Genomic DNA, 25,973 nt, shown 5'->3' on the forward strand with positions numbered 1-25,973 from the left:
GTTTAGCTAGTCCACGCGGGTGCTGTCCTCCACTTGGTGCTGAAATCTGGGCCGCCACATCCCGGGGGCGGGTGGGGGCTACATCCCCGGCTTTAGACGCGCGAGTCTCAGGTCCCGCTAATTACCTGGCGGGTGCTGCCCACCCCTGCCCCCGCGCACCTAGCGCGGTGGCAGGGGGGAAGGCGGGGCCTCGGGGAGCCCCACCCCTGGAGACTGCGGCTGGGGCCTCCCCCTCCTCCGCCAGCCTGCCACTAGCTCATTGCGCCTCTCCTGCAGTCTGGTTGGCACCGGCTCCCATTCCGGCTCCAGCCTCCAATCCGACCCCCATTTCGGCTGCAGCCTCGGACCTAGCTCCGGCCCTCAGTCTATCGGGTTGCATCCTCCCTCCCTGTTCCGGATCCTATCTTGCGCCAGCGCCTACTCCAGGATCCCGTAGCCAGACCTCAAGCCATGGCTGGTCCCTTCTCCCGTCTGCTGTCCGCCCGCCAGGGAATCAGGCTCCTGGCTTTGGCCGGAGCGGGGTCTCTAGCCGCTGGGTTTCTGCTGCGACCGGAACCTGTACGAGCGGCCAGTGAACGACGGAGGCTGTATCCCCCGAGGTAACAGTGCCTGAGGCGCGGGAGGAGGCGGGGGCAGGTGGTGATTGAAGGTGCGGGTAGAAATGAGAATCCGAGCAACAGAAAAGGGCTATAATCACGAAGGCCCTGGAGCTGGAGGGCTGTACAGTCTGCAGACCTCAGCGGGGTGGGGGTGGGGGCCAAAACCATAAAGCAAGAACATTTCTGGGGACCAGCCAAACCACCTCTGGCCCTGCAAGTTCCAGCTGCACTCGCTGCCCAAATCCCTAATTGTAAAGCCGGGAACTATCCTTTTCGCTTCCCTCCATCTCCTTCTCTCATTTCCTTAATTCCTGTCCTTAAGGCTTTTCCCCTCCTCCATCCCTAGTGTTGTGTCATGGGAGGAAAGAACTGAGCAGATCTGGAGGAACTGAGTTGGCCAGCCAGAGGCAACTAGAACTACTAGAAAAGCATAGACTCTGAAAGTCCCTAAAGAGATTACCAAGGTTTAGCCTCTTTCTAATTCCCCCTCCTCCCACGGAGCAAAGCCAGACATGGCCAACTGGACAGCTCCCAGGTAACTGCACTAGGTCTAGGGTCTGTGCCCTCCCTCCATGGTCACTGGGTACCCCCTCCCCAGCGCTGAGTACCCAGACCTCCGAAAGCACAACAACTGCATGGCCAGTCACCTGACCCCAGCAGTCTATGCACGGCTCTGCGACAAGACCACACCCACTGGTTGGACGTTAGATCAGTGTATCCAGACTGGCGTGGACAACCCTGGCCACCCCTTCATCAAGACTGTGGGCATGGTGGCTGGAGATGAGGAGACCTATGAGGTAGGGGGTCCCCAGAGTCTCCCTGATGATCCAACTCATCTTCCCAGTCATTCCAGCTCCTTCCCCCTAAAGACCTCTCACTTTCCCCCAAGACTCTGAGCTCCCCCAAACTTAAGTTTTCTGATCCAGTGAAATCAATGCACAGTTGAAGTCTGGGGAAGGATTCCCTCTCCTTAACTATCTCTCCCTCTTAACTCCCCTTAGGTATTTGCTGACCTGTTTGACCCTGTGATCCAAGAGCGACACAATGGATATGACCCCCGGACAATGAAGCACACCACGGATCTGGATGCCAGTAAAGTGAGTTCAAATATCCCACTTCTGATTTGCATTCCCTGTGTACAACACTCTGTATCTCTAACCCCTTCACCTGATATCCTGAATCATGCTCATTACACTACTGAGCTTTTAATCTTAATGTAAGGAAAGAATCATATCTTAAGGGGCAGCATATATGGAGATGAAAGGATAAGAATGACTATGGCCCAAGGTGGGCGGTTTGGGGAAGGGTCTGCAATGCTCCCTTCAATTGGAGTGCTTTCCCAACGGGCCTTTTCTTCCAATGCACGCAAGTAGAATGCACAAAGAGTCCTCTAATGCCTAAGGAAGATCTCTCCTTTCCCAGGGGCCCTCAGTTCCCACGTGTTTCTGTGACTTATATTCATTTCCCTTATCTCCCAGATCCGTTCTGGCTACTTTGATGAGAGGTATGTATTGTCCTCTAGAGTCAGAACTGGCCGAAGCATCCGAGGACTCAGTCTGCCTCCAGCTTGCACTCGAGCAGAGCGACGGGAGGTGGAACGTGTTGTGGTGGATGCACTGAGTGGCCTGAAGGGTGACCTGGCTGGACGTTACTATAGGCTCAGTGAGATGACAGAGGCTGAACAGCAGCAGCTGATTGATGTGAGGGTCTTAAGAGGGCGCTGGTTGGTGGGAGCAGATGGAAAAAAGAGCCAGAGGGAAGGCTGGGCCAGATGAGACATGGGCTCTGAGAGGCCCAGGGGCCACCATGAAGATTCTTAACCCAAGTCCCATTACTCTTCCCAGGACCACTTTCTGTTTGATAAGCCTGTGTCCCCATTGCTGACTGCAGCAGGAATGGCTCGAGACTGGCCAGATGCTCGTGGAATTTGGTATGAGGCTGCTCCTTACCTCTTTTGTCTTCATGCCCTCATAAATGCTTTTTTTCCCCCTCTATCTCTCCCAATTCTTGCCTTGCCTCTTGAACACTGTCCCTCTCCTGCCCTCAGGCACAACAATGAGAAGAGCTTCCTGATCTGGGTGAATGAGGAGGATCATACACGGGTCATCTCCATGGAGAAGGGTGGCAACATGAAGAGAGTGTTTGAAAGATTCTGCCGAGGCCTCAAAGAGGTTGGAAAAGATTGTGTAGGGGAACTAAGTGGGAGGACATAAGGAAAACCAAAGAGTAACATAAATAGATTATGTAATTTATCAACCCCCCCAGGACATGTCTGATAGTAAAAAGGACTATCTAGGACTCACTCTAGGAATAAAGGTATAAACCAGCTGGGACCATACCGGGAAAACCAGGACATGTGGTCACCCTAAGATTAGGAAAAGAAAGAGTGTCAGGAACCTTAGGAAGTGAATAGGGCAGTTGCCGGATAATGCAAAAAAGGAATAACTGAGATGTCAGGTCAGTGCCTGGAATGTGTGCAGTGGAATGGTGAGGTGTGCAGATAAGGAAAACATTTGAGCTTAGACTGATGTTGGCGGGGAGAGGTTGCTGTGTTCATGACTCCAATATAACCACCCAGTTCTGAGCCAAGGTAGGCCTTGACTCTGGGTTCTATCATTCTTGTTAGAGTATCAGGTCGAGGCTTTAAGTTGAGAGTTGGGAGGGAGACTGGGGAAGGAGAAGGATCAAATGTTTCGAGTTCTAGAATATGTGGCTCTATATGAGAGGTTGAACTGAATCATCAATCCTACATAGATTGGGTCTCCATATTCAAGTCTACATTAGAAATCCCCATAAACTCAATTCAATCTTACTGTATGTTCTCAAACATACAGTTCTATTTTAGGTTTGCAAAGAAAAAGGGCTCCTCTTTTAGATTCTGAGAAGTTTCTACTATTTTAGGCAAGTAATAGATAACATATTCTGACTATGAGTGGGTCGGGAAGTACCTTTAAATTATATGCCTCAGTTTCCTCGTCTGTAAAATTGGGATAATGAGATTTTCTACATTTTAGGTTGTTGTGGGGATTAAATGAAATACAGGTAAAGTACTTGGTCCAAAGTAAGTGCTTAATAAGTGTTAAAGTGTTAGCTGCATTATTATTCTAGATGGAAGGGTTTCCCCCATGTTCAGCATGTAAGATATGCCCTATGCCATGGTTCTTTCTGAACTATAAACAGGATCCTTTTACTCACGTTGGGTAGTGGTCTTTGTGACCGTCACTCTGGTAGATCCCTTGTCTCTTCAACTCCAATAGTCATCTTCATGACTACGTGGTTAATTGAAGCAAAACACCTTCCCCTGCCCCTATTCCTATGAATCTGGCTTTTCTGCTCTGTTTTCATCTTTCTCTGCATTGACACAGGTGCTCCGTTCACAGCTAACAGAACGTTATCTTACCTCTTCCTGGCAAAGCTTACACCTTCATCTTCTGTCTGAAAGGACCCTTCCAAGCTCTAGGCTCATTAGCAAAGCAAAGATAATTGATGCATGCAGAACTCATTGAATAATCAGTCCTCTCTCAGTTCAGTTTACCACCTCTGTTCATTTCCCTAGATCATCCCTAATACACCACTCCTTCGAGTTTTCTTCTTCCACATATTTTTTCACAATCTCATTATTATGCACATCATAATTTTGCATCATGCATGCATGAAAACAATAACAAGCCATTTTCATTAAAAAAGACCAGTGTCATCCATTCACAGCCAAGTTTCTGTTCTAGACATATTTCTAGTGTTCTTGTGTGTCTAGCTAAGGGAGGGTCCAGGGTTAATGAAATATCCCTGATTTTTCATTAACAAAACCTTTGTGGACTCAGGTGGAGCGACTTATCCAAGAACGTGGCTGGGAGTTCATGTGGAATGAGCGTTTGGGATACATCTTGACCTGTCCATCTAACCTGGGCACTGGACTTCGGGCAGGAGTGCACATCAAACTGCCCCTGCTAAGCAAAGTAAAGGAGTTCTGGGGTTACAGAGGGGTGTGAGTAAGGAAGGGTGGGTTGTGGATGGGGAGGGAGTGGACCCTTTGGAAAGGAGCCAAACATGTTGTGGCTAAAGGGTCAGGGGACAGGCCAGGCACAGCGGTTCATGCCTGTAATCCCAGTACTCGGGAGGCCAAGGCGGGCCGATTACCTGAGCCCAGGAGTTCAAGACCAACCTGGGCAACCTGTGGAAACCCCATCTCTACTACAAATGCAAAAGTTAGCTGGGTGTAGTGGAGGCTGAGGTGAGAGGATCACTTAAGCCTGTGATCACTCCAGCCTGGGTGACAGAGAGAGATCCTGTCTGGAAAAAAAAAAAAGTCAGGAAACAGAGCTCTGAGCAGGTTCAGGGCTCTTTCAGGTAGGACTAGTCTCTGCCTCTATCGACCGTGCTCCCAATCCCTATCTCCTCTCTAGGATAGCCGCTTCCCAAAGATCCTGGAGAACCTAAGGCTCCAAAAGCGTGGTACTGGAGGAGTGGACACTGCTGCCACAGGCGGTGTCTTTGATATTTCTAATTTGGACCGACTAGGCAAATCAGAGGTGAGATCCTAAGGGATTAGGGTGAGGAGAGCTATAGGTCTGTGGGGGCTGAAATATGGCAGTGAGTGAGCCTCTGCGATGTAACATAATCTGAAATGAAATTCAGGTCGAGTGGGGAGGCAACTGGAAATCAGCAGGCAAGTCAGTCAGTGCTAAAGAAAAGCTCAGATTGTAGGAAGCAGAGATCAAAGATTAGTGTCCTTCAGGTGGAGCTTGTGCAGCTGGTCATCGATGGAGTAAACTATTTGATTGATTGTGAACGGCGTCTGGAGAGAGGCCAGGATATCCGCATCCCCACACCTGTCATCCACACCAAGCATTAACTCCCCACCACCAACTGATGTCTCAAGATTCCCAGGAGTTCTGCTCATTCTAATGATGGCCCATTCTACTTGCTCTGGACCTGCCCCCGCATCCCCTGCCTCCATCCTAGTAAAGACTCCTTGCTATGCTGCAGCTGTCTATGTTATTTCTAATGGTGGGGTGAGGAGGGGAGCAGGCTTCAGGAAATGAAAAGAGGCAGTGGGATTATTTATGATGGAAAGAGACTCCAGATATGGCATCCTGGGAACACTGATTCTCAGGTGGGTGGAAAGCATTAACATTTTACCCATATTCCTCATCAGCTTCTGAAAATAATCAGGATGCACTTCTGTTTGCACTTTATTCATTATGACTTAAGATTTCTCTCCCCACAATCTCCTTCTACTGTAGAGACAGGCTCAGAGCAGGTGGCCAAGGAAGCTGATAGTCAATACCAGGGACCAGGAAGGTCGTGACCAGTCCTGGAGGCCCCAGGCTGTACTTCGACCTATAATAGACAGGGAATGGGAGTCGTATCACAACTCTGCTCTCCAGGAGCATTGATACTTGGAAATTAGCGCTCTGCCTGTAGACTCCTTCACTCCAGGGATCTCCCTGGGTGCACTCTAAGAGCCAGACAGCACCAGATTAGGGGTTTGATTCGGGGTCAGGAGATGGAGGCTCAAGCTGTGCAGCTGGGAACTCACCTTGCTGTTCCGGGCTCTCCTTGCCCTCATGCTGGGCCCATGCAACTGCTCGTCGCTGCTCAGGACTCAGAAAGGCCATTTGCTCAGGAGTGACAGCCACAGCCTGAGCACTGGTGAGACTAGATAGTTGGGTGGGACTAAACACCACCTGGGGGCAGGGGTAGGAATCAGTGCATGCCAGTTGGGCCCTGGCTCTCCTGTGGTCACCCCAGTCCATTAATACTTACAGCAAATTTAGGAGGAGGGATGACAGAAATGGCAAGAGGAGTAAGGCCCTGGATCTGTCCCTGCAGCAATGCTGAAAGAGCCAGGTCTGGGATCCCAGCTGTTGAAGCAAGTGGCATCCAAACATTGTCTTAGACTCACCTTCTTTCTCTTCAAACAGATAGACCTTCTCTAACTACTCCCAAAGTGCCCTACCGTAGACCTTCCCCAGTATGTCTCTAGCCCCTTATTTAAACACCCTCTCAGGTCCCCACTTTAAGAATTGCAGGGCAGTCTTCCATCCAGTCCACCCATGGTATAGAAACCAAACCAACTTGCACCAGCAGTAGCCCAGCTCCCCACCTGCTATGGTGCCAATTTCAGTGAAGATCTCAGGCCCCCAGTTACTGATTGGGCCAAAGCCACCAGGCAGTACAAGGAGGTGGGCCAGAACCTCCAGTTGTTCTTCAGAGCACTGGAGATGCAGGGTGCCCAGGAAGAGGGCTGCTTGGCTGTAGAACAGTGGGAAGGAAGGAAGAAGAATTCAGCTTCAGCGAAAGGGGCTGTGGTCATGAGACAAAGGAAGAGATGGCTTCAGATGAGTTCCCTTCCTCCATGGGACCAGACCTTCATGATCCTTCTTTCCCCAGTAAGTCCACCTTTACCTCAGCACCACCACCCTCAGCCCCTTCACAAGTGACCTAAACTCCCAACTGCTGATGTGCTGGAGCTCCTCTGGCCGCAGTCCACAGAGCGTATAACCCAGCGCTGTCAGATGAATGAAGTCCAGGTGGCTCACATGCCGACCACTCTGCCGTAGGAAACTGGAGACCACAACGCGGAGCTGGGGTGGGGGTTGGGGGCAGAGGGGAAGGAGAAAAGTTACGGAGAATGAATGGACAGGGAAGTGATAGGTGTTGCTGGGTTACACTCTGTTGCTATTAAGACCTAAAGAGTCACGGGGAAGGCTGAGGACTCAGAAAAGAAAAGGATAGAAAAAGAAGAGGCCTCCAGGAAAAGAGGTAGGAGACAGTATTATGTGTTCAGGGCCTCAGAGTGAATAAATCAGAGTCCTGAAGGTCACTAGTAGGGGGTATCAACAAAAGATAGAAAGAATGACCAGGTAGGGTCACAGGAAAAACTTCCTTGGGCTTTAGATGATCTACAGGGCTGGGTCTGTGGGATGGGTGTTTGGGAAGTGGTGGTAGGGAGGAGGAAAGGTGTTACCTGAGTGGAGCTCCAGCCATCTATCTGCCCCAGGGTGCTCAGCACTCCCCAGTCCACTAGGATCAGCTCCTGTAGTTCCCGATCTCCTAGACCTATTAAGAGCCGACCGAGCTGCAGGATCTGCTCAGGACGAAATCTCCGGGGGGGACCCCACAACTAGGAGAAAGAGAGGAACAATGTGAGTGGAAAAGCAGTGGATTGGGAGTCAGAATGCTGGGTTTTAAGTCTTGCCTCTGCCCTTAGCTGTAATACTCTAGGCAAGTCACCTGCCTTTTCTTTAGTTTCCTCCACTGTCAAATGAGACAGTTGCCTTACAGTTCCTCTAACGTGTTTTGAAAGACATTACAGTCAGTGGAAAAGAAGAGCAGACTAACTCTAGTCCATGAGTTCTACACCTTTATGTGCATCAGACACAGAGACACTTATTAAAACACAGATGCCTGAGGCCCAGCACAGTGGCTCACAGCTGTAATCCCAGCACTTTGGGAGGCTGAGGTGGGAGGATTGCTTGAGTCCAGGAGTTCAAGACCATCCTGGGCAACATAGCAAAACCCCATCTCTACCAAAAATACAAAAATTAACCAGGTGTGGTGGTGTGCACCTGTAGTCCCAGCTACTTGAGAGGCTGAGGCAGGAGGATCATTTGAGCCCAGGATGTAGAGGTTACAGTGAGCCAAGATCACACCACTGCATTCCAGCCTGCGTGCTGGGTGACAGAGTGAGACTCTGTCTCAAAAAAAAAAACCGCAGATGCAGATGTCTGGACTCCTTCCCCCAGAGGCTTATTATTTATTTATGAGACAGGGTCTTGTTTTGACACCCAGGCTGGAGTGCAGTGGTGCGATTTTGGCTCATTGCACCCTCCACCTCCTGGGCTCAGAGGATTCTCCTACCCCAGCCTCCCGAGGAGCTGAGATTACAGGCATGCGCCACCACACCCAGCTAATTTTTTTTCTATTTTTAGTGGAGACAGGGTTTCACCATGTTGCCCAGTCTGGTCTCAAACCCCTGGGTTCAAGCAATCCATCTGCCTCAGCCTCCCAAAGTGCTGGGATTACAGGCGTGAGTCACTGCGTCCAGCCTCCCCAAAGGTTTTTATTAAGTCAGTCTAGCATGGTAATCGGCACTGGCATTGTTCCTGTGCTCGGTTCAGCAGTACATACACATAAAAACATTGGAATGATACAAAGATTAGCACAGCGCCTATGCAAGGATAACATGCAAATTCATGAAGCATGCCATTATTATTATTATTTTGTTTATTTATTTATTTATTTTTATTTTTATTTTTTTCGAGGTGGAGTCTTGCTCTGTCACCCAGGATGGAGTGCTTTCTTGACCTTGCCTCACTGCAAGCTCCACCTCCCGGGTTCACCCCATTCTCCTGCCTCAGCCTCCCAAGTAGCTGGGCTACAGGTGCCTGCCACCACGTCTGGCTAACTTTTTTGTATTTTTAGTGGAGATGGGGTTTCACCGTGTTAGACATCATAGTCTTGATCTCCTGACCTCATTATCCACCCACCTCAGCCTCCCAAAGTGCTGGGATTACAGGTATGAGCTACCGTGCCTGGCCGAAGCATGCCATTATTTTTTTAAGAAAGAAAGAAAAAAAAGAATAAAGAAAAAAATCTGTTCCCTTGATGATTCCGATACACATTAAAATTTGGTAATCACTGCTTTAGTCCCTCTATTCATTATACTAGCTCTCTTTCCTCAATATTTATCCCCACTCACCTCCTACTTGTGACCCAAATCTTCTAATTCTTTTATCTCCTGCTTCCCCCACCTCTCATCCAACTCTATATTCTCTTTGTGTCCTACATCACACCCAAAGAGCTTCTTCATGGCCAACCCCAGTTGACTCTCCATCACTAACCTGTTTTGCTTTGCCCATGGCTGCTCGCAGTTCCTCAGGCCCAAGTCCTGGGTCCCCTGCAAATAGTGTCAGGCAGTCCTCAAAGTCTGAGAGCTCCATCTCTGCAATCTGGGTTGCAGACCAGGCTGCTGGGAATGTCCCTCGTACATCTGCACAATTTGGCACAGGTTCTGAAGGGGGAAGACAGGGTCAGGAGGTCAGTATGGTAATAAAATATGCCCAGAGATATCTGTAGATGGAATGACTCTTCCAACCTTTGGAGGATGGAGCACTGTGGGAAGTAGGCACCGAAGGATTATTACAAGGTAAGATGTATAGGGCTTAGAAGATAATAGAACAAGAAGTGATTGGAGATGCCAAGTCCCTTCTTTTATAGATGAAAGACTGAGGATGTTGGTCAAGGATTTAATGGCAGAGCTGAATTTGAACCCAGTTCTCTAGCCTCACAATGTCTCCTTCAGCTAGGGATCTCCCCAGCAGAGAGCTCCACACTTAGCCGAGCTAGAGCTGAATCAGCTGTTTAAAGAGACAAGAGAGCAGGAAAACGGAAATTCTGGGCTAAAAGAAAACTTAATAGTTTATAAACTCCCAAAGCTATAGAATTCTAGAACTAGAAGAGACTTGAAGATCATCCCTCTAACCTCTTCTTTATAATTAGAAAACCCAGTCCCAGAGAAAAGCATATGCAGAACCCAAACTATTTGATACTCCCTGTACATCCTGCTGGACATATGAGTATTTGGGTAGTTTCACCTGGAAGATCCTCAGCAGCTGGTCGCACAACCCCTGCTACCAGGGCTGCTTTCTTGGCAGCCAGTTGTGGCCCCCTACACAGCTGTCCAACTCTGCTCTGCTCCCAGCTCTGCTGCTTTTCTAGAAGCCGCTCCAGGGTCTCTGGACCCAAGGCCTCCTGCATGAGAAGGTAGAAGGAGAGTAGGGAGATCTGGACAGATCAGGGCCTGCTGCTGTAGCTGTAATTCCAAAGTCCGGTCTCTGTTTCGCAGTCTCCGCCTAGATCTAGGCTTCATATCCTTTGCCCTCTTTGGCCATGGGTCCCCATAACCAGCTCACCAGTCCCCTCTATGCATTTACTCCCTTCCCTTCTTCCTTCATCTCACCCTGGGGATCAAGGAAATTGCCTCAGTAGACAGAGTGAACACTAGGCGTCCAGCTTGCTCTACTTCATCCTGGCTCCACAACTCTGGTTTCCTGGGGACAGGAAGAAAATCAGGGGCTGGGGAGCTGAGGGAACTGTGAGGAAAAGGAAGGGGAAAAGAGGACATGCTAGGATTTGGGACACAGGGCTCCAAGGGACCTTAAGAATATAGAACAGGCTGCCACTGATGATGGTGGTTGAGGGATTGGGTACAGAATGAGTTAGAATCTGAAGTTCTCAAAGGTCCATACCCAAGAACAGACTCCTGCAATAGCAGCCATCCCAGCTCTGTGGCAAATGTCTCTCCTAGGCAGAAACCTTGCAGCTGACTGAGATGGGACAGCAGGATCTGTAGGGGGATCTGTCGTGTGCTCTCTATCCCCAGGAATCCAACCAAAGGGCCTAAAGTCTCCAGCACTTCCCCTGAGAGTGGAGTCTCCTTTGGAGCCTGGAGAAGAGCATCAGAACTTGGACAATGCACTTCTGACTCAGAGTACCAGAAACCTTGATCAAGACACCAAGCCCCTTGACCTTCTCTCCTGCTCCCAACTCAGCACCCTATGATGCTTACTACCTTCGTTCACTTTCTTAAGCAATGAGCCCACACAGGAGCAGGCAGAAAGTCTGAGAGGTGGACTGCAAGAGATTTCTTGGACTCCAAGAGGTTTGGACAATTAGCATGAAGCATATTATCAAGGAACGGAACCCAGAGGGAAAACGGGGGCCAGGCCTTGAAGACAGGAACCTGTTCAGCAGCAGGAAAGCAAGAAGTAGAGTATTGGGAGACAGTCAGAGAGCATTGTCTGAGGAGCAAGAATTGCCCAGGGCAGCAAATCTGAGTCTCGTAGGGTGGACTCTTACCAGGTTTTGTAGTGCCCTCTCTGCCAGGGCTGCCTGGTGGAGTGGGGTCAGTGCCAGCAGCTGCTCTGGAGCTCTTTGCACCAGCTCCACCACCAACATAATGGATTCATTGGATAGTCTGTCCATCAGCTGGATTCTATTATAGCAATTTGACAACAACAGCATTCATTTGGAACTGGGCCAATTCGAGAAGGGACCACAGAACCCCACAGTCCCCAGGTAAGATGTGACCCCAGGCCAAACTTAGTGAAGCTGGACAGGAACTGATAGTAAACAGCTCCAGGGCCAATTCCCACCATCAAGCTTGAACGGGAGAGAAAAAGGGAGTGACATATTTCTAGTCTTCCTAAAAAAAAACAAAAAACAATCCTACCTGATCTAATGGACTCAAAAGCTCCAAATATTAACTACCATTAACATTTCCCCATTTTATAGATTAAAAAACTGAGGTTCACAGAGATCAAATGTTGAGGTTTCTCACTCCCAATTCCCGTTTTTTTCCACAGGGCCACCCTTCCTCTACTTGTGAAGAGGTCTCATCTTGTTTGTATGTGCTACACAATTTACAAAGTTCTTTCAGGTGTTATCTCATTTGATCCTACAAGACCTGGCCTCACTTCATCACCCAGGCTGGAGCACAGTGGTGCTGGGATCTCAGCTCACTGCACCATCCACCTCCCAGGTTCAAGCAATTCTCATGCCTCAGCCTCCCGAATAGGTGGAATTACAGGCACGCGCCACCACGCCCAGCTAACTTTTGTATTTTTAGTAGAGAGAGGCATTTTGCCATGTTGGCCAGTCTGGTCTTGAACCCCTGATCTCAGTGATCCACCCACCCTGGCCTCCCAAAGTGCTGGGATTATAGGTGTGAGCCACTGCGCCTGGACAAAATAGGTGTTTCTTTTATCCCTCTTTCACAAATGAGGAATTCAAGTTTTTTGATGCATTGTCCAGGACCTTTCACCTCATCTATAACCTTAGAATTTTAAATTATCTCACAGAACCCATATATTTAAACAGATTTGAATGGCATTAAAAAAAGTAAAAACAGGCTGGACGCGGTGGCTCAAGCCTGTAATCCCAGCACTTTGGGAGGCCAAGGCAGGCAGATCACAAGGTCAGGAGTTCGAGACCAGCCTGACCAACATGGTGAAATCCCGTATCTACTAAAAATGCAAAAATTAGCCGGGTGTGGTGGCACACACCTGTAATCCCAGCTACTCAGGAGGCTGAGGCAGGAGAATTGCTTGAACCCAGGAGGTGGAGATTGCAGCGAGCTGAGAAGGCACCATTGCACTCAAGCCTGGGTGACAGAGCAAGACTCTGTCTCAAAAACATAAATAAATAAATAAATAAATAAATAAATAAATCCCTTTTGCCCAGAAATCAGAGGTGATAACCTGTACCCTACCTAGGATTGCCAGTTCTGGAACTGGGCTAAGTCATACAAGAGCTAAAATATGTGGAAACGCCGATAAAAATGTAAGAAGGCTGGGAAGCTGAGGTAGGCAGATCACTTGAAGTCAGGAGTTCAAGACCAGCCTGGCCAACATGGTGAAAGCTTATCCCTACAAAAAATACAAAAATTAGCCTGGCATGGTGGTGCACACCTATAGTCCCAGGTACTCGGGAGACTGAGGCAGGAGAATTGCTTGAACCTGGAAGATGGAGGTTGCAGTGAGCCGAGATGACGTCACTGCACTCCAGCCTTGGTGACAGAGCAAAACTCTGTCTCAAAAAAACAAAACAAAACAAAAGTAAGAATGAAGTCAACTACTTTTACTCCATTTCATCTCCATATTCCCCAGCAAGACTGTAATACCAGCATTTTCTTATTCTGACTTACAGTGCAGATGGCAGTGGGGTGGTGGTAGGGTAAAACGAGAAAAGCAGCATATGAGTAAGATACTAATAAACTTCTCTATGGGTAGGGAGAAGCCTTGGGTTCCTATAGCCTTTTCTTCCCACAACCTATATATGAACGTGCTCTACAACATTCCTACCATGGGGCCATGTGACCTAGGCTCAAACAGCTCCAAGGACCACGAACTCACTACCTTAGTTTTTCTTATACTATGTAAAAATCTGATCTCCATTAACGACTCTTAGTCTTGCCCAATGGGGCCGCTCGTAAATATGACAATCTAATTTCTACTTGATAGCCCCTCAGGTATTTGAAGGCATTTATCACATTTTTCATACATTTTCTCTCGATCTACTCCTCTGAACGCACTAAGAACACAGTGCCCTGAGCAAACTACAATCCTCTGGGGCAGCATTGGAGCATTGCCTCCCTCACTTCAGACACTATCTCAATCTCAATTAATGTGGACTAGGTTATTGTAAGATTACTCGGCAGGCCTCAATACAGTGTTGCCACCCTCTGCTGCCCCATGCTGGAGTATATTCTGGGAACCAGTCAACACATAGAGCAGCTTTGAATAAAATCCTCTGCTGTGGGCTATAAATGATGTCAGGGAACTACCAGACAGAAAAACCGCCTCCTCTAGGGCATTCCCTAAGGGCAGATCTTCACCCCAGATTGAGCTTTCTGAGGGGCCAATATTTCTAGCTGCAGTACTTACGGTAAGTCCAGGAGTAGCTTGCTATCCAGCCCATTCAGTTCTGGCCCTAGAGTTGTCCATTCTGGTTCTGGCATTGCCATCCTCCGCTGTAGCTCTGCCCAGATACAGGCCCTCTGTAGGGAAGCAGGGTGAGACCAGAGCACAACATAGGAGCTAGCTTCTATACCTAGGGTCTCAGCCTCCCTGCTCCCACTAATGTCCAGGCACCCCCTCTCACCAGGCTCCCTCGAACTCTAGTGGGCAGCTGATAGATCATGTGCACCACTTCAAGGAAGTCTACCATGGAGTTGATCTGCTGCAGAAACTCACAGGACATGCCCCCTGCCAGGGTGCCCAGAGCTCTGTGGGTGTGAGAGTCGGGAGATGCTCATTCAACACATACAACAGCCTGTTTGCTCCTTGATATCAGTACTCTCAACATAAGTACAGATGTTCATTCATGGCAATTTATGGTTTGAGAAATTTTTTACATAGATATTCTCATCAGCTCCCCATAACATCACTGCTGTTTATCAGAGAAGAAAATAAGGATTTACAGAGGTCAGGTGACATTCCCAACATCATTCTACTAGAAATGTGGTAAACTGAAACTAGAGCCATGTCTTAGATTCTGAAGCCCTTGGGAGGCCAAGGTGGGTGGATCACATGAGGTCAGGAGTTTGAGACCAGCCTGGCCAAAATGGTAAAACCCCATCTCTACTAAAAATACAAAAATTAGCTGGGCATGGTGGCACGCACCTGTAATCCCAGCTACCCCAGAGGCTGAGACAGGAGAATCGCTTCAACCTGGGAGGCAGAGGTTGCAGTAAGCCGAAATCACACCACTGCACTCCAGCCTGGGCAACAGAGCAAGACTCTGTCTTGGAAAAAAAAAAAAAAAAAAAGATTCTGAAGCCCATTGTTCTTTTACTGTGGGTGTAAGTAAAGTGATACCTTCTTATTCCTATTTATTCTTGCTTGGACGGTGCCTCTGAAGTCACCCTGAAGTAAACTAATAGTAGCAAATGCCTACTGGGAGTTTACAATGGACCAGGCACTGTGTTACATATCTCACATGACTTACCTCATTTAATCTTCACGATAACTACCTATGAGGCTGGTGCCATTGTAATTCTCATTTAAAGAAGGGAAAACTGACACAGGGAGGTTAAATGACTTGCCCAAGGGCAGAAGTAGGTGACAGGACTGGAACCTGAATCCAGGTTTTCTGAGTCCTTTGGCTCTAGTCAGGATAGGCATGGCACTGTGGAAGGACAGGAGGCCAAAGGGAGGAGCTAGGAGAACGTCCATGAGGCAGGAACTACGCACCATTCATCCCTATATCTCCCATTCCATATCACACGGTGCCTGGCACATAGTAAGCATTCAAAAAAATGTTGGTCGAATTCAGCACACTGCTTAACACAAGTTACTCACTGTAGATTCCTGAGGGTCAGGTTGGTGGGTACTTGCATCTTCTTCCAGAGAAACTGTGCCTACAAGAGAAAGAAAGAGGAGCCACTTCCCAGAAGAGACACTGTCCAAGGATACTCCCTAGAGTAGAGAGGCAGGACTGCCTTGGACCCAGTCCTGCCTCTTCACTCTGTAGGACGCAGCAGCCTCTGACTTTCCCAGATGCTCACTCTTCTCTCGGAGAGTGAGAAAGAAATGAAAGAAAAGGGAAGGAGAAAGAAAAAGAATAGCAAGTCAAATTATAAGGGATACTAGGGGGCTGGGTGCAGTGACTCAGGTCTGTAATCCCAGCACTTTGGGAGGCCAAGACAGGAGGATTGCTTGAGGCCAGGAATTCAAGACCAATCTGGATAGCATAGTACCTTAACATAGTGTCTCCACAAAAATTTTAAAAATTGGCCGGGCGTGGTGGCTCACACCTGGAATGCCAGCACTTTGGGAGACTGAGGCAGGTAGATCACAAGGTCAGTAGTTCGAGACCAGCCTGACCAATATGGTGAAACCCCCATCTCCACATACACACACACAAAATTAGCCAGGCATGGTGGCGGGCATCTGTAGTCCTAGCTACACCGGAGGCTGAGGCAGGAAAATCACTTGAACCAGGAGACAGAGGGTGCAGTGAGCCAAGATCGCGCCACTGCACCCCAGCCTGGGCAACAGAGCAAGACTCCATCTTTAAAAAAATTTTTTTTTAATTAGCCAGGCATGGTGGTAACCACCTGTAGTCCTAGCTATTCCATGAGGCTGAGGCAGAAAGATTGCCTTAGCTCAGGAGTTTGAGGCTACAGAGAACTCTGATTATGCCACTGCACTCCAGCCTGAGCAACAGAGTGAGACTCTGTCTCAATCAATCAATAAAGCATACTAGGGATAAGCTGACCAAATAGGGCTGAGGGATGGGTAAAGAAGGTAGACTATATTGAGGGAGGGAGTTCTGAAATTAAATGGGGAGAATTACCTGCTGCTCAGACCAGGGCAGCTCCCGGTAGTGTCTTCGGTTTGCCAGAAGAGCCAAGGAATCCAGTTGTAGCAGCTTTAATGGGAGCAGGGGAAGCAGGCAGTCTGGCCAGGTGGTGGGAACAGGCTGCTGGCAGCGATGGGTATAGCAGTGTAGTGATAGGTGAGAGTCTGGACTTGGCACTCAGAGAAAAGAAACCATGGGGGTGGAAAGGGACCAAAGCTGGGACAGAAGTGGAATGGCATTTGCCACTGTAGCAATAAACGCCTAAGAGCCTCACACTGCAGGCTGCTGTGGTCAGGTGTTGCTGCTAGTTAGGCACCAGGCGAACAAAGTCCCTTAGCTTCTCTGAGCCTTGGTCTTTTCAGCTGAAAGCAGGGTGGGTGGCCTGGAAGATTTCTCAGGCCGTCGCAGCTTTGACATTAGTCTAGGACAATGTGGGCGGATCATGCTGTCCTGCATCTGGAACTGGAGAGGGCTGCTAATGGGTACAGAGCTAACCAGAACTCTCGGGGCCACTGCAGGGTAGTGGGGGAGGCAGCACCAGCCATATGAAATTGCCCCAAAATGGGGATAGGAGCTCAGCTGGGAGATCTCACACTTACCTGACCAGGGACACACACAGCTGGACCAGCACCTGTTGTACCCATATTTTTAACGCCATCTTTAACCTGCATGAGAATTGGGTGTGTGTGTGTGTGTATGTGTGTAAGTGGGGAGGTATGAAGAAAGGCCTTCCCTGGCCTCAGGGAAGACGCCTTCCTCCCAACCAGAGAGAGCTCGTATCCCTGATTGTCTCATCCTCCTTGCTACTCTCATACCCGAAAGGTCTGCAGCAGTGCTGCGGTCTGGCAGGCTGAGAGGCGTGACAGTTCAGGGGCCAGGCAGGAACAAGCCCCAACCAGGACTCGCCTAGGGATGGCCTGGAGTGTCTGGGGGCTGAGGCCAGGCAGCAGAAGATGCAAGGAGCAGAGTTCCTCCAGGGATAGCTAAGGAGCAAGAGAAACAAGAGGCCTGAAGAGGAAGGGAAGGGTGGTGGGGAAGACAACAATCACAATGCAGCAAGGCAATAAGTATGAGGGGAGTGGAGAGAGAGGAGGGGCAGATGCAGAAGCCAGGGGAAAGGGGGATAGAGACCTCTGGAGAGAGGCTGAGGTTGCAGCTACTCACATCGTGCCTAGGAAGGAGCCGTCCAAGCAGCAGGACAGCCTGTGTTGGGATGGGACCAAAACCAACAGCTCTCAGGACCCAGCAGCCAGGTCCTAAGTGGGTTCCTAAGGCAAACCCTCCAAAACTTCCCACTCCCTCTTAAACATCCCCAGTAACCATCCTCAGTGACTCAGGTCCCTTCTTGATCTGAGGAAAAGGGAATGAAGGTGTCCTCGTGTGGACAGAGTTTACCTTTACTGTTCACCCAGGGAAAGGAGGGGCTGGTTTTATCCCTGAATGGGATTCTCTTGACAGGGCTCAAGCAGGGATGGAGGATGCATGCCAGGGAGTGAGAGAGGCAAACCTGAGCAGGTGTAACACTAGCTCCCTGCAGGACAGGAAGCATGGCTCTAAGCTGGGGCTCTGACAGCTCCTGCAGGAAGCGGAGGCCCAGCTGAGGGAAGAGCGGGGCCCAGACCTGCAGCTCCCGGGGGCTCAGCACCGCTCCTCCAGATGAGCGCAACACCCCCAGAAGTTCATATGCCACCTGTAACCAAAGAAGGTTTAGGACTGGAGAGAAAAGACAGATGAACCTTGAACTTCCTCTCTAATCCCACATCTGAATTTCCCAGGGCTTGGGCTAGGGTTTGGAACTAGGGATTGGACTGGAGTAGATTAGGTTCAAAATGGCAAAGGGTGTGTTTTGGGGTGCCACAGACCAGATAGGGAAGGGCCAGGAAGAGGTGGTAACAGGTAAGAATGGCCATGGAGTAAGGAATGGAGGTTGCAAAAGTGGGATGGGGGGCTGGCACCACTATGCTCAAGTTGACACAATGGGAAAGCCATCCACACAGACCCAGGGGAAGCCCACAGTCTTCTAGGCTTGTGCTGAGGGGCTCACCCGTCCTTCCGGGCTGAGGGTCCCGTTGGCTGCACATTCCAGCAGCCCCCGTTCTACCGGCCCCATCGGATCACTCAGGGGCACTAGGCTCTGCAGCTCCTCAGGGCTCAGGAAACAGGCGAGGGGCCCAAGCCTGAGGAGGGCATGAAGCTGACCTTTGTGTGGTCCCTGAGGCTAGCACTAAGCAGGCCTGGCAGCAGACCGTGTGGGTACATACACTGGGCACTCTGACCACTACACCACTACACAGGGGCACCATCTATAGACCTCTCCTGGAACTCTGTGCTGCCTGGGGCCACTGCCTACTCCCTTGCCCCTTCCTTCCTAGAACACCTACCCACCATGACACCTGTACCTTCCTCTCTCTACCTCTTCCACTCTGGCCTTGGTTACTGATCCCACAACTCACCTGCGTACCTGCTCCTCACCATCCTGGACACTCTGGTTTACCAGGCTGCGCAGCACATGGCGGGCATGCCCGGGCCCCAGACCTGCTGCTGGCCAGCTATCCTCCAGGGCCTGGATCTGAGATGGGGAAGGTTAGCTCGCACTGGGGTCACTGTGGGGTTCTTGCAGGGAGGGACCACTGAGAGACACGCCATTGACTCTCGTCCCCACTAGCAGAAGATGGGCCAGTCAAATAAAGAAGATGATTCTCATACCTGGTGAGGGCTGAGCTGCAGAAAGTTCTCCAGAGGGAGGTGGGGGAGGAGGGGCAGCACTGCCCACAGCAGCTCCTGGGGCCAGGCAGGCACTTCCCCAAACAGTTCAGGGGCCAGCAGACGCTTTGCCAGAGCCTCCTTCTGTTCAGGCCTCATTCCTGGGCTGTAATCCCGGATGGCAGCCAGGCTGCGAGGAGTAATAGGTCTTAACCCTTTGTCTTCTTCCAAACTGTTTTCCCCTGACCCTCTGTAGCCCTGCTGTCCAGATAGGAAGGAGACTCTCTCTGTTTTTGTTTTGTTTTGTTGTTTTGTTTTTAAGATGGAGTCTTGCTCTGTTGCCCAGGCTGGAGTACAGTGGTGCGATCTTGGCTCACTGCAACCTCTGCCTCCCAGGTTCAAGTTATCTTCCTGCCTCAGCCTCCCAAGTAGCTGGGACTACAGGCGCCCACCACCAAGCCAGGCTAATTTTTGTATTTTAGTAGAGACAGGGTTTCACTATATTGGCCAGAGAACTCCTGAACTAGTGATCTGCCTGCCTCGGCCTCCCAAAGTGCTGGGATTACAGGTGTGAGCCACCATGCCGGGCCTCTCCCTGGTTTTATAGAGAGGACCTCTCTGATCCTTTTGTAGTTCATTAGCATCATGACTGGGTTTTCACACTCAGGTATGAGATGCGCCTCTCTCAAACCTTGTTACGATGTTGGCACATTACCTATCTGGCATGAAAGAAAAAAACAGGAGCTCCGGAAGGAGCCGCTCCAGCTGGATGGGGTTGGCCTGACCCTGACAGGAGCAGGAGGAGTGGTACAGGAACCTTACACACTGTCGTTGACTAACAGGGATGGTGGGAAGCGCATCAGGTCAGAGACAGCCAAGAAAGGGATGAGTGGTGACAGGTCAATGAAGAGCTGGGAGGTGAGGCGCGGGTACCGCTGGAGCAGCAGGGCTGTCAGGCGACCCAGGGCCTGCTCCTCGGATGGTGGTACCTGTGGGGACACAGGAATGGATTCTGCCTCTGGAGATGCTCAGTATCCCTGCCACTTCCTCTCTGGAGTTCCTCCTCCCACTAAGGCAAGCCCTCTGAACACTAGGCTCCAGGTGCCCTTGCTCCCCTCTTTCTCTATGCTCACCTGCAGCTTCCCCTGCAGCATGAGTGTCAGGAAGCCCTGTGCAGCCTCCCTCTCTGCTGAAAGCACCAGCTGCTGGAGGTTTTCTGGGGGCATATGCAGGTATGCCTGTGAACAGGAGGTCATGGTGGGTATGGCCTCACAGGGCAGGGACCTCTGGCCATGGCTGTCACCCAGCCCACCCATGGGCCCTCCACCTGTTACCTGCACTAGAATCTGCAGGGCCCAAACACTCTTTTCCCTCTGGAGCAGATCCCACAGCACAGGCTGGTGGGAAGAAAGACAATATGCCAACAGAGCTGTCTTCTCTGTCTCTCCTGCAGCTCCCCCAGGCTTTCCAACTCCACTTGCTGGGATGCTCGTCCTTCATCTCAACTGTGATTCTTCAGATATTAAGCTCTTTTAGGTCCAGGATCATATCTCTAATTTCTCTTGTACCCTCTCCCATGCCAGGTCCATAGCTGGATCAATTAATACTTGCAGACCTGAACCAAATACTATGAGACCATCTAATTCCATTTTACTGGGCCCAGGGCTTGAAAAAAATGGAGCCCCAAAATGGAGTAAGGAATCTTTATATATCCTACAGAACCTAGCAAAGTGCCTTGCATATAATAGGCATTCAGTGAATGAATTATGGTGTTTAACATATTCCCACCCCTCCATTCTACAGAGTAAAAACTGAAGCCCAGAAAAACTAAATGAAATTGCTTGCCTAAGATCACACTAATTTGTGGCACAGTTGAACCTAGAACCAAAGTTTTCTGATTGGTAGTGTCCCTGAATCTTTCTCATTCCTGCCTTATCTTCCTGTATTCTGCCAGCCTCCAATTCTCAATCTCTAGGAAAAAAATCAAGAGTCCTCTAACTTGATCCTTTTTCTTTCTGGTGCAGAAAGCAAAGAGCCTAAAAGAATAACAAGGTAATATTTATTGCACGCTTGTGTATCATGCACTGTGCTAAGCCCACAGCATGTATTATCTCATATACCAGTATCATCCCTAGTTTATAAATGAGACGAGAAAAATATTGCTCAGAGAATTTAAATAACTCATTCAAGGCTGGTCACAGAACCAAGATATAAATCCAAGCCTGTGTGACTCTAGAGCTGTGTGCTTCAACTACTACCCCACACTACCGCCTCTGAGTACACGAGGAATTCCCCTGGAGGGCCTTCTCACTGTTCTAGGAGCTTTCCCTCTGGCAGAGCACTCACACTAAAGCAGGCCAGCAGTTCCATCTTGCTTATACCAGAGCTGGGGTTGACAGTGGGTTCCAAGCCTGGTGGGGTTGGCTGCTCCTCCTCTTGTTCCAGGTATTCCCCAATTGTCCGTAGCACACTGCGCCGGCCCTCTGGGCGAAAGGCATCCCAGAAGGAGCAGTTGTCCGGGAGACTGGAGAGCAGTAGGGCCCGACCCAGCATCCCCTGGGCCTCAGCGCCCCCAGCCCCTGGACCCAAGAGGAAGGTCAGCAGGCGGAGGAGATAGTGTAGGCGTGTGGGGTGAGCAATGGCTGGCACAGAGGACTGACAGCGTGGCAACTGGGATAGCATGCTAAGGAGGAAGGGGCCAGGGGTCAGACAGAGTGGGGATGGTCCCAGTGGTGGCAGAGAGGGCAGAAGGGGGCCCAGCAGCCCTTCTAGGAAGCAAGTGTCATTGCCCCCACGACTTATCCGGCACTGGCCTGCTAGCCAAGGCCAGAAGGGCACCAGGGCCTCATACATGGTGTCATTGGCACAGACCATCACCAGGAAGCTGCCCCCATCTGGGCAGCGTTCCCCACAGGGTCCAATGTGGCAGGGTGGGGAAGCAGTGACATCTGGGGTGGGGCCCTGGCACACATGCTGGACCCAAGCCTGGTTGCTGGGGGGCACAGCCTGTAGACTTGCCTCCCCACACAGTCGCTCAGCCCACAGAGTCTCGTTCTCCAAGAAGCAGCCCCAAAAGATGTCTGGGGTGAGGGGAACAGGGGGCAGGCCTTCAGGGCAGCTGGTAGGGGGTGGGAGCAGGCCAGCACAGAGCCGCTTCACCAGGCGGCGGTTGGAGCCAGACAGGGCTGAAAAGGAGAGGTTACTACAGATCGCATTCAAAAACTCATCAGGAAACTGGTCATGACAGGCCTGTAGCCAGCCTTGGGCACCTGGTGCCCATGAGACTGCATACCACACAGCGGTCTGGCAGATGGCAATGGTGCTGGGAGGGGGCTGTGGAGTGACAGGCTTGGTGTGTTGGCAGAGCAAGTGGATGGAGAAGTTGGAAATGCTGTAGGGTGGTGCTGGGCCTGAGTGGTTCTCACAGAGGGCCTCCACAGTGATGGCTCGCCGTTGGCGTGGGCTGATGTGGGCTGAGGGCTGAGGAGCTCTGGGCAGAGGCACACCTGCACTCAGGCAGTGAAGGAGGGCAGGGGGTGGGGGTGGTGATCCAGACAGAAAGCCCAGCGCCTGGACATCCCAGGAAAGGTTGTGCCGGACGCCCCTGGGTGCAGAGGGAGGAGCAGGCAGGATCTGGTCAGTTCACATTTCCTCTGGCTGAAGATTCTGACCCTGACCCAGAGCCCTCAAGGGGCATGGCAAGCATAGGCTTTTCTACAAGTGAGGTCCCTGAGAGTTTAGGCATTACTGGTTGAAATGCTGCCACAGGGCAAAAAGGAGAGAGCTGACCCGCCAAGCTCCAAAATCACCTAGGAGAAGCCCCAGTTGGAATGCTTTCTGTCCACCTGGCTCCCTTCTGTTTCCTTTCTTCATATGCTTTCAGATAGCTTACATACAACCCTCAGCGGGCCTCCCGTTAAGAAATCTGCTCAGCAACTCAATATGTCTAACTATGCTCTGGCACTGTCGTACTGAAGTAGGAGGAGGGTAGAGGAATCCAGCTGTGTCCTTATTTTCCAAATCCTATCTTTACTAGCTAACATTATTAAGCACTATGTGCCAGCACTGTTTTAAGTTGTTTGCACACACAGTATCAACTCATTTAATCGGGTGCAACAACTCTGTGGTAACTAATATTATCATTCTCATTTTATAAATGGGGAAACTGAGGTATAGAAAGATTATGTAACCTGCCCAAGGTCATATGGCTAGGAAGACGTGGAGCTGGGACACCAACCCAGACAGTCACACTCCAAAACCACTAAACCACACTCCTCCCATCAGTTTTCCTCTCTAGAGGCTGATGTCGTCAGCTCTCCACCTCTAGATTTTCCAGGCCCAATCCCTCAGAACTGGTCCCCTCTTACTTACCATAAGAGCAGCTGTTGAAGGTTACCTAGGACGGAAAGAGTAAGGAAGAGAACTACCCCAATTTCACTTTCCTTGCCCTGCCACATCCCAGCCCCAGCCCTGGCCACACTCACCTCCCTGGCACTGCCCATTGGCATCAGGCTCTGGCTGCCCCAGAATGGAAAAGACCTCATCCTGCAGGGAGTGAGTGACACGGAGCAGCCCCTCCTGAAAGGCAGCATAGAGGGGGGCCCCCACTGTGCGCAGCAGACCGCCCCAAAGCGCCTCCTCGGACCCGAGCTCCCCTGTTGGGGTAAGCAAACCCAACAGACCCTGCAAAAAGTGAGGAGCTGCCTCCCTCCCATCGAGGCCTGTGGCATTGGTGGGATCCACACTGGGCTGCACCTGCACCAGAGCTTGCCAGCGTGTGCCCTCTAACAACAGCAGCAGAGAAGGCAACCAGTCAGCAGCCAGGACACAGTCAGAGGGCCCATTACGGGTGCAAGGGGGCCGAGTTGGGGTAGGGGGGCCCCCAGGAACTAAGGCTCCCAGCAACACCTCCACAAGTCCACCCAGCACCCCTGCCTGGTGCACCAGGAAATCTCGGGGAGTCTGCTCCTGTCCCAGCAGTGCCAGCAGATCCCCCAGCAGCCCTAGCATTGGCTCCCAGTCCGGGCTGCCTCTCAGTGTCACTAGAAAATCATGGAGCCGGAGAGCAGGTGGCTGGAGAGGTGGGGGCTCTCCTACTGGTCCTTCCCCCATTCTCCCAGGCTCAAAGGAAGAAGAAATGTTGGCCAGGAATGTAGAGAACTGTGAGCGGCTCAGGGAGCCCTGGGAAGCCTGGTGCAGAGTGGAGAGCAATGACTTCAGGAAGGAGAGACCAGGGCCCAGGGACTGAGGCCCAGTAGGTGCAAGAGTCACTGTAAGGAGAGAAACCAGAGGTCACTAAAGGGGAGGAACATAGAGCCCAAACTCAACCCTGCCTCTGAGCACAGTTCTCTACCTGGATCTAAAGATGAGGTGAGGGGATGGTCAGCTGAACCCCTTTCATTGGCCCATAGTAAGTCTTGGCCTGCTTTTCTTAGCCTTCATTTTTTCCTTTTGCATAAGTCTCTGCCTCTCTCCTTTGTCCTTCTATCTAACAGGTTAACCTCCACATTCTTAAAATCTTTTTCCAGCCACCCTCCTCCTCATCCCCAGTTCTGTTCCCTGTTCTTCTCACCTGCAAAGGACAGCAGCAGCAGCAGTAGCAGCAGGGGCCAGAGGCTCAGAGCCATGTTTCCAGGTGAACACTGGTACCGGAGGGGAGTTCTGGTTAATCTCAACTGTGTGGGATAGCCAGGTGAGGGCAGGGCACTGCAGGCAGCCTGAGGCTCCACTGACACTGTAGTGTGGTCTTTCAGGAAACAATATCTGTAACCTGACAGCAGGTTTGTTACCTGAGCCACTGAATATCTGATCCTTTGGCTCTGGAGAAGGGTAGGCTTCTGTGAGAGGAACCAATGATAGGGTACCCCAGGGGCCCCTCAGAGGAACCCAAGGAGATTGCTTGAGTTAGGAGCCCATGATGCAGAAAGGAATAGGCAGACATGGAGATGGAGAACTGGAGAACAGGTGTGTAAGGGTGTAATCTGGGGTTCTGCAGAAATATAGAAAACAAAGAGGATATGAAGGAGCTAAGAAGCAAGTAGGATTTGAAGAAATTGAGGAAGAAAGGATGCCCAGGAGCAAGAAACTGGGCAGCAAGGTATAAACAGACGAGAAATGAAGACAGAGGTCTGGTCCAAGGATGGAGAATTCAGGAAGAGGAAAGCTGCTTTTGACTCACTACCCAGAACCACAGAGTGTCAAGAGCTGAGCAGCACCCCAGAGATCACATAGACCAAACTTTTCAACTTATGGATAAGGAAACAGACCCAGAGAAATGTGACTTGCTCATTAGGCCATTCAAATGTTTTGGTTTTCCCTTCCCCCTGGGACCCCCTATTATTTGGTTCTTTCTCTGTGGCCTAAGTGAAAGCCCTCTCAAAAACTCTGAGCCAAGAAGAGAGAAACCAGATTCAATCACTACGCACAGGGACTGATCTCCCTACACACAGAACTGCTCATGGAACACAGAGAGAAAGAGATGTCATTCAAAATAATCTGGTCTGGTCAGGGTTAGAAGTCTTTTTTGTTGTTTTTGTTTTTTGTTTTTTTGGGTTTTTGGTTTTGGTTTGAGATGGACTCTCTCTCTGTCGCCCAGGCTGGAGTGCAGTGGGGCTATCTCACCACTGCAACCTCTGCCTCCCTGGTTCAAGCAATTTTCCTGCCTCAGCCTCCCGAGTAGCTGGGATTATAGGTGTGAACCACTACTGCCTAATTTTTGTATTTTTAGTAGAGATGGGGTTTCACCATGTTGACCAGGCAGGTCTTGAACTCCTGACCTCAAGTGATCTGCCCACCTCAGCTTCC

The 25,973-nt window shown here is 50.5% G+C and overlaps 3 protein-coding genes, 1 non-coding gene and 1 pseudogene across 15 annotated transcripts in view; 4 read left to right on the forward strand and 1 right to left on the reverse strand.

Moving 5' to 3' along the window:
• Positions 1 to 258: 258 nt before the first annotated feature.
• On the forward strand, positions 259 to 5,584 carry LOC126959848 (creatine kinase U-type, mitochondrial-like). 3 transcript variants are annotated; one of them, XM_050799540.1, is made up of 9 exons: positions 259 to 599; positions 1,198 to 1,396; positions 1,601 to 1,696; positions 2,078 to 2,299; positions 2,444 to 2,529; positions 2,647 to 2,770; positions 4,421 to 4,555; positions 5,003 to 5,128; positions 5,335 to 5,584. In XM_050799540.1, exons 1-9 carry the CDS (start codon positions 451 to 453, stop codon positions 5,449 to 5,451), a joined length of 1,254 nt encoding a protein of 417 aa, XP_050655497.1. In that variant the 5' UTR covers positions 259 to 450; the 3' UTR covers positions 5,452 to 5,584. The 3 variants fall into 3 exon arrangements, with proteins under 3 accessions (XP_050655497.1, XP_050655498.1, XP_050655500.1); XM_050799541.1 differs by lacking the exon at positions 4,421 to 4,555 and having other exon boundaries at positions 262 to 599; XM_050799543.1 differs by lacking the exons at positions 259 to 599; positions 1,198 to 1,396 and having other exon boundaries at positions 1,603 to 1,696; positions 2,122 to 2,299.
• Positions 5,557 to 25,929, reverse strand: STRC (stereocilin). 8 transcript variants are annotated; one of them, XM_050799360.1, is made up of 29 exons: positions 24,742 to 25,929; positions 23,654 to 24,439; positions 23,541 to 23,565; positions 21,516 to 22,773; positions 20,504 to 20,566; positions 20,303 to 20,407; positions 19,992 to 20,158; positions 19,173 to 19,359; positions 18,920 to 19,035; positions 18,511 to 18,643; positions 17,974 to 18,156; positions 17,631 to 17,669; positions 17,282 to 17,449; positions 17,066 to 17,131; positions 16,461 to 16,589; positions 15,464 to 15,522; positions 14,265 to 14,388; positions 14,048 to 14,160; positions 11,463 to 11,598; positions 10,853 to 11,049; positions 10,564 to 10,654; positions 10,199 to 10,355; positions 9,446 to 9,615; positions 7,570 to 7,725; positions 7,044 to 7,186; positions 6,706 to 6,854; positions 6,366 to 6,463; positions 6,139 to 6,286; positions 5,604 to 5,939 (listed from the first exon to the last, which is right to left on the reverse strand). In XM_050799360.1, the coding sequence occupies exons 1-29, from the start codon at positions 24,794 to 24,796 to the stop codon at positions 5,851 to 5,853; spliced, it is 5,310 nt and encodes a 1,769-aa protein (XP_050655317.1). In that variant the 5' UTR covers positions 24,797 to 25,929; the 3' UTR covers positions 5,604 to 5,850. The 8 variants fall into 8 exon arrangements, 7 of the variants coding, with proteins under 7 accessions (XP_050655321.1, XP_050655317.1, XP_050655316.1 ...); XM_050799359.1 differs by having other exon boundaries at positions 16,461 to 16,586; positions 23,541 to 23,592; XM_050799358.1 differs by having other exon boundaries at positions 23,541 to 23,592.
• Positions 8,725 to 8,817, forward strand: LOC126960222 (uncharacterized; annotated as a pseudogene).
• Positions 19,791 to 19,894, forward strand: LOC126960459 (small nucleolar RNA U13). Its single transcript, XR_007728003.1, has one exon. It is a non-coding gene; the product is annotated as a small nucleolar RNA U13 (small nucleolar RNA).
• HYPK (huntingtin interacting protein K) overlaps positions 23,766 to 25,973 on the forward strand; it is a 171,171-nt gene continuing 168,963 nt past the window's right edge. The window contains exon 1 of one of the 3 annotated variants that reach the window (XM_050799611.1): positions 23,766 to 23,770. The gene's annotated coding sequence lies outside the window, so the exon portion shown is untranslated. The other 2 variants (XM_050799613.1, XM_050799630.1) reach the window with 2 other exon arrangements.

The sequence above is a fragment of the Macaca thibetana genome, chromosome 7 (assembly GCF_024542745.1).
Source record: "Macaca thibetana thibetana isolate TM-01 chromosome 7, ASM2454274v1, whole genome shotgun sequence".
In the NCBI taxonomy this organism is placed as follows: Eukaryota; Metazoa; Chordata; class Mammalia; order Primates; family Cercopithecidae; genus Macaca; species Macaca thibetana.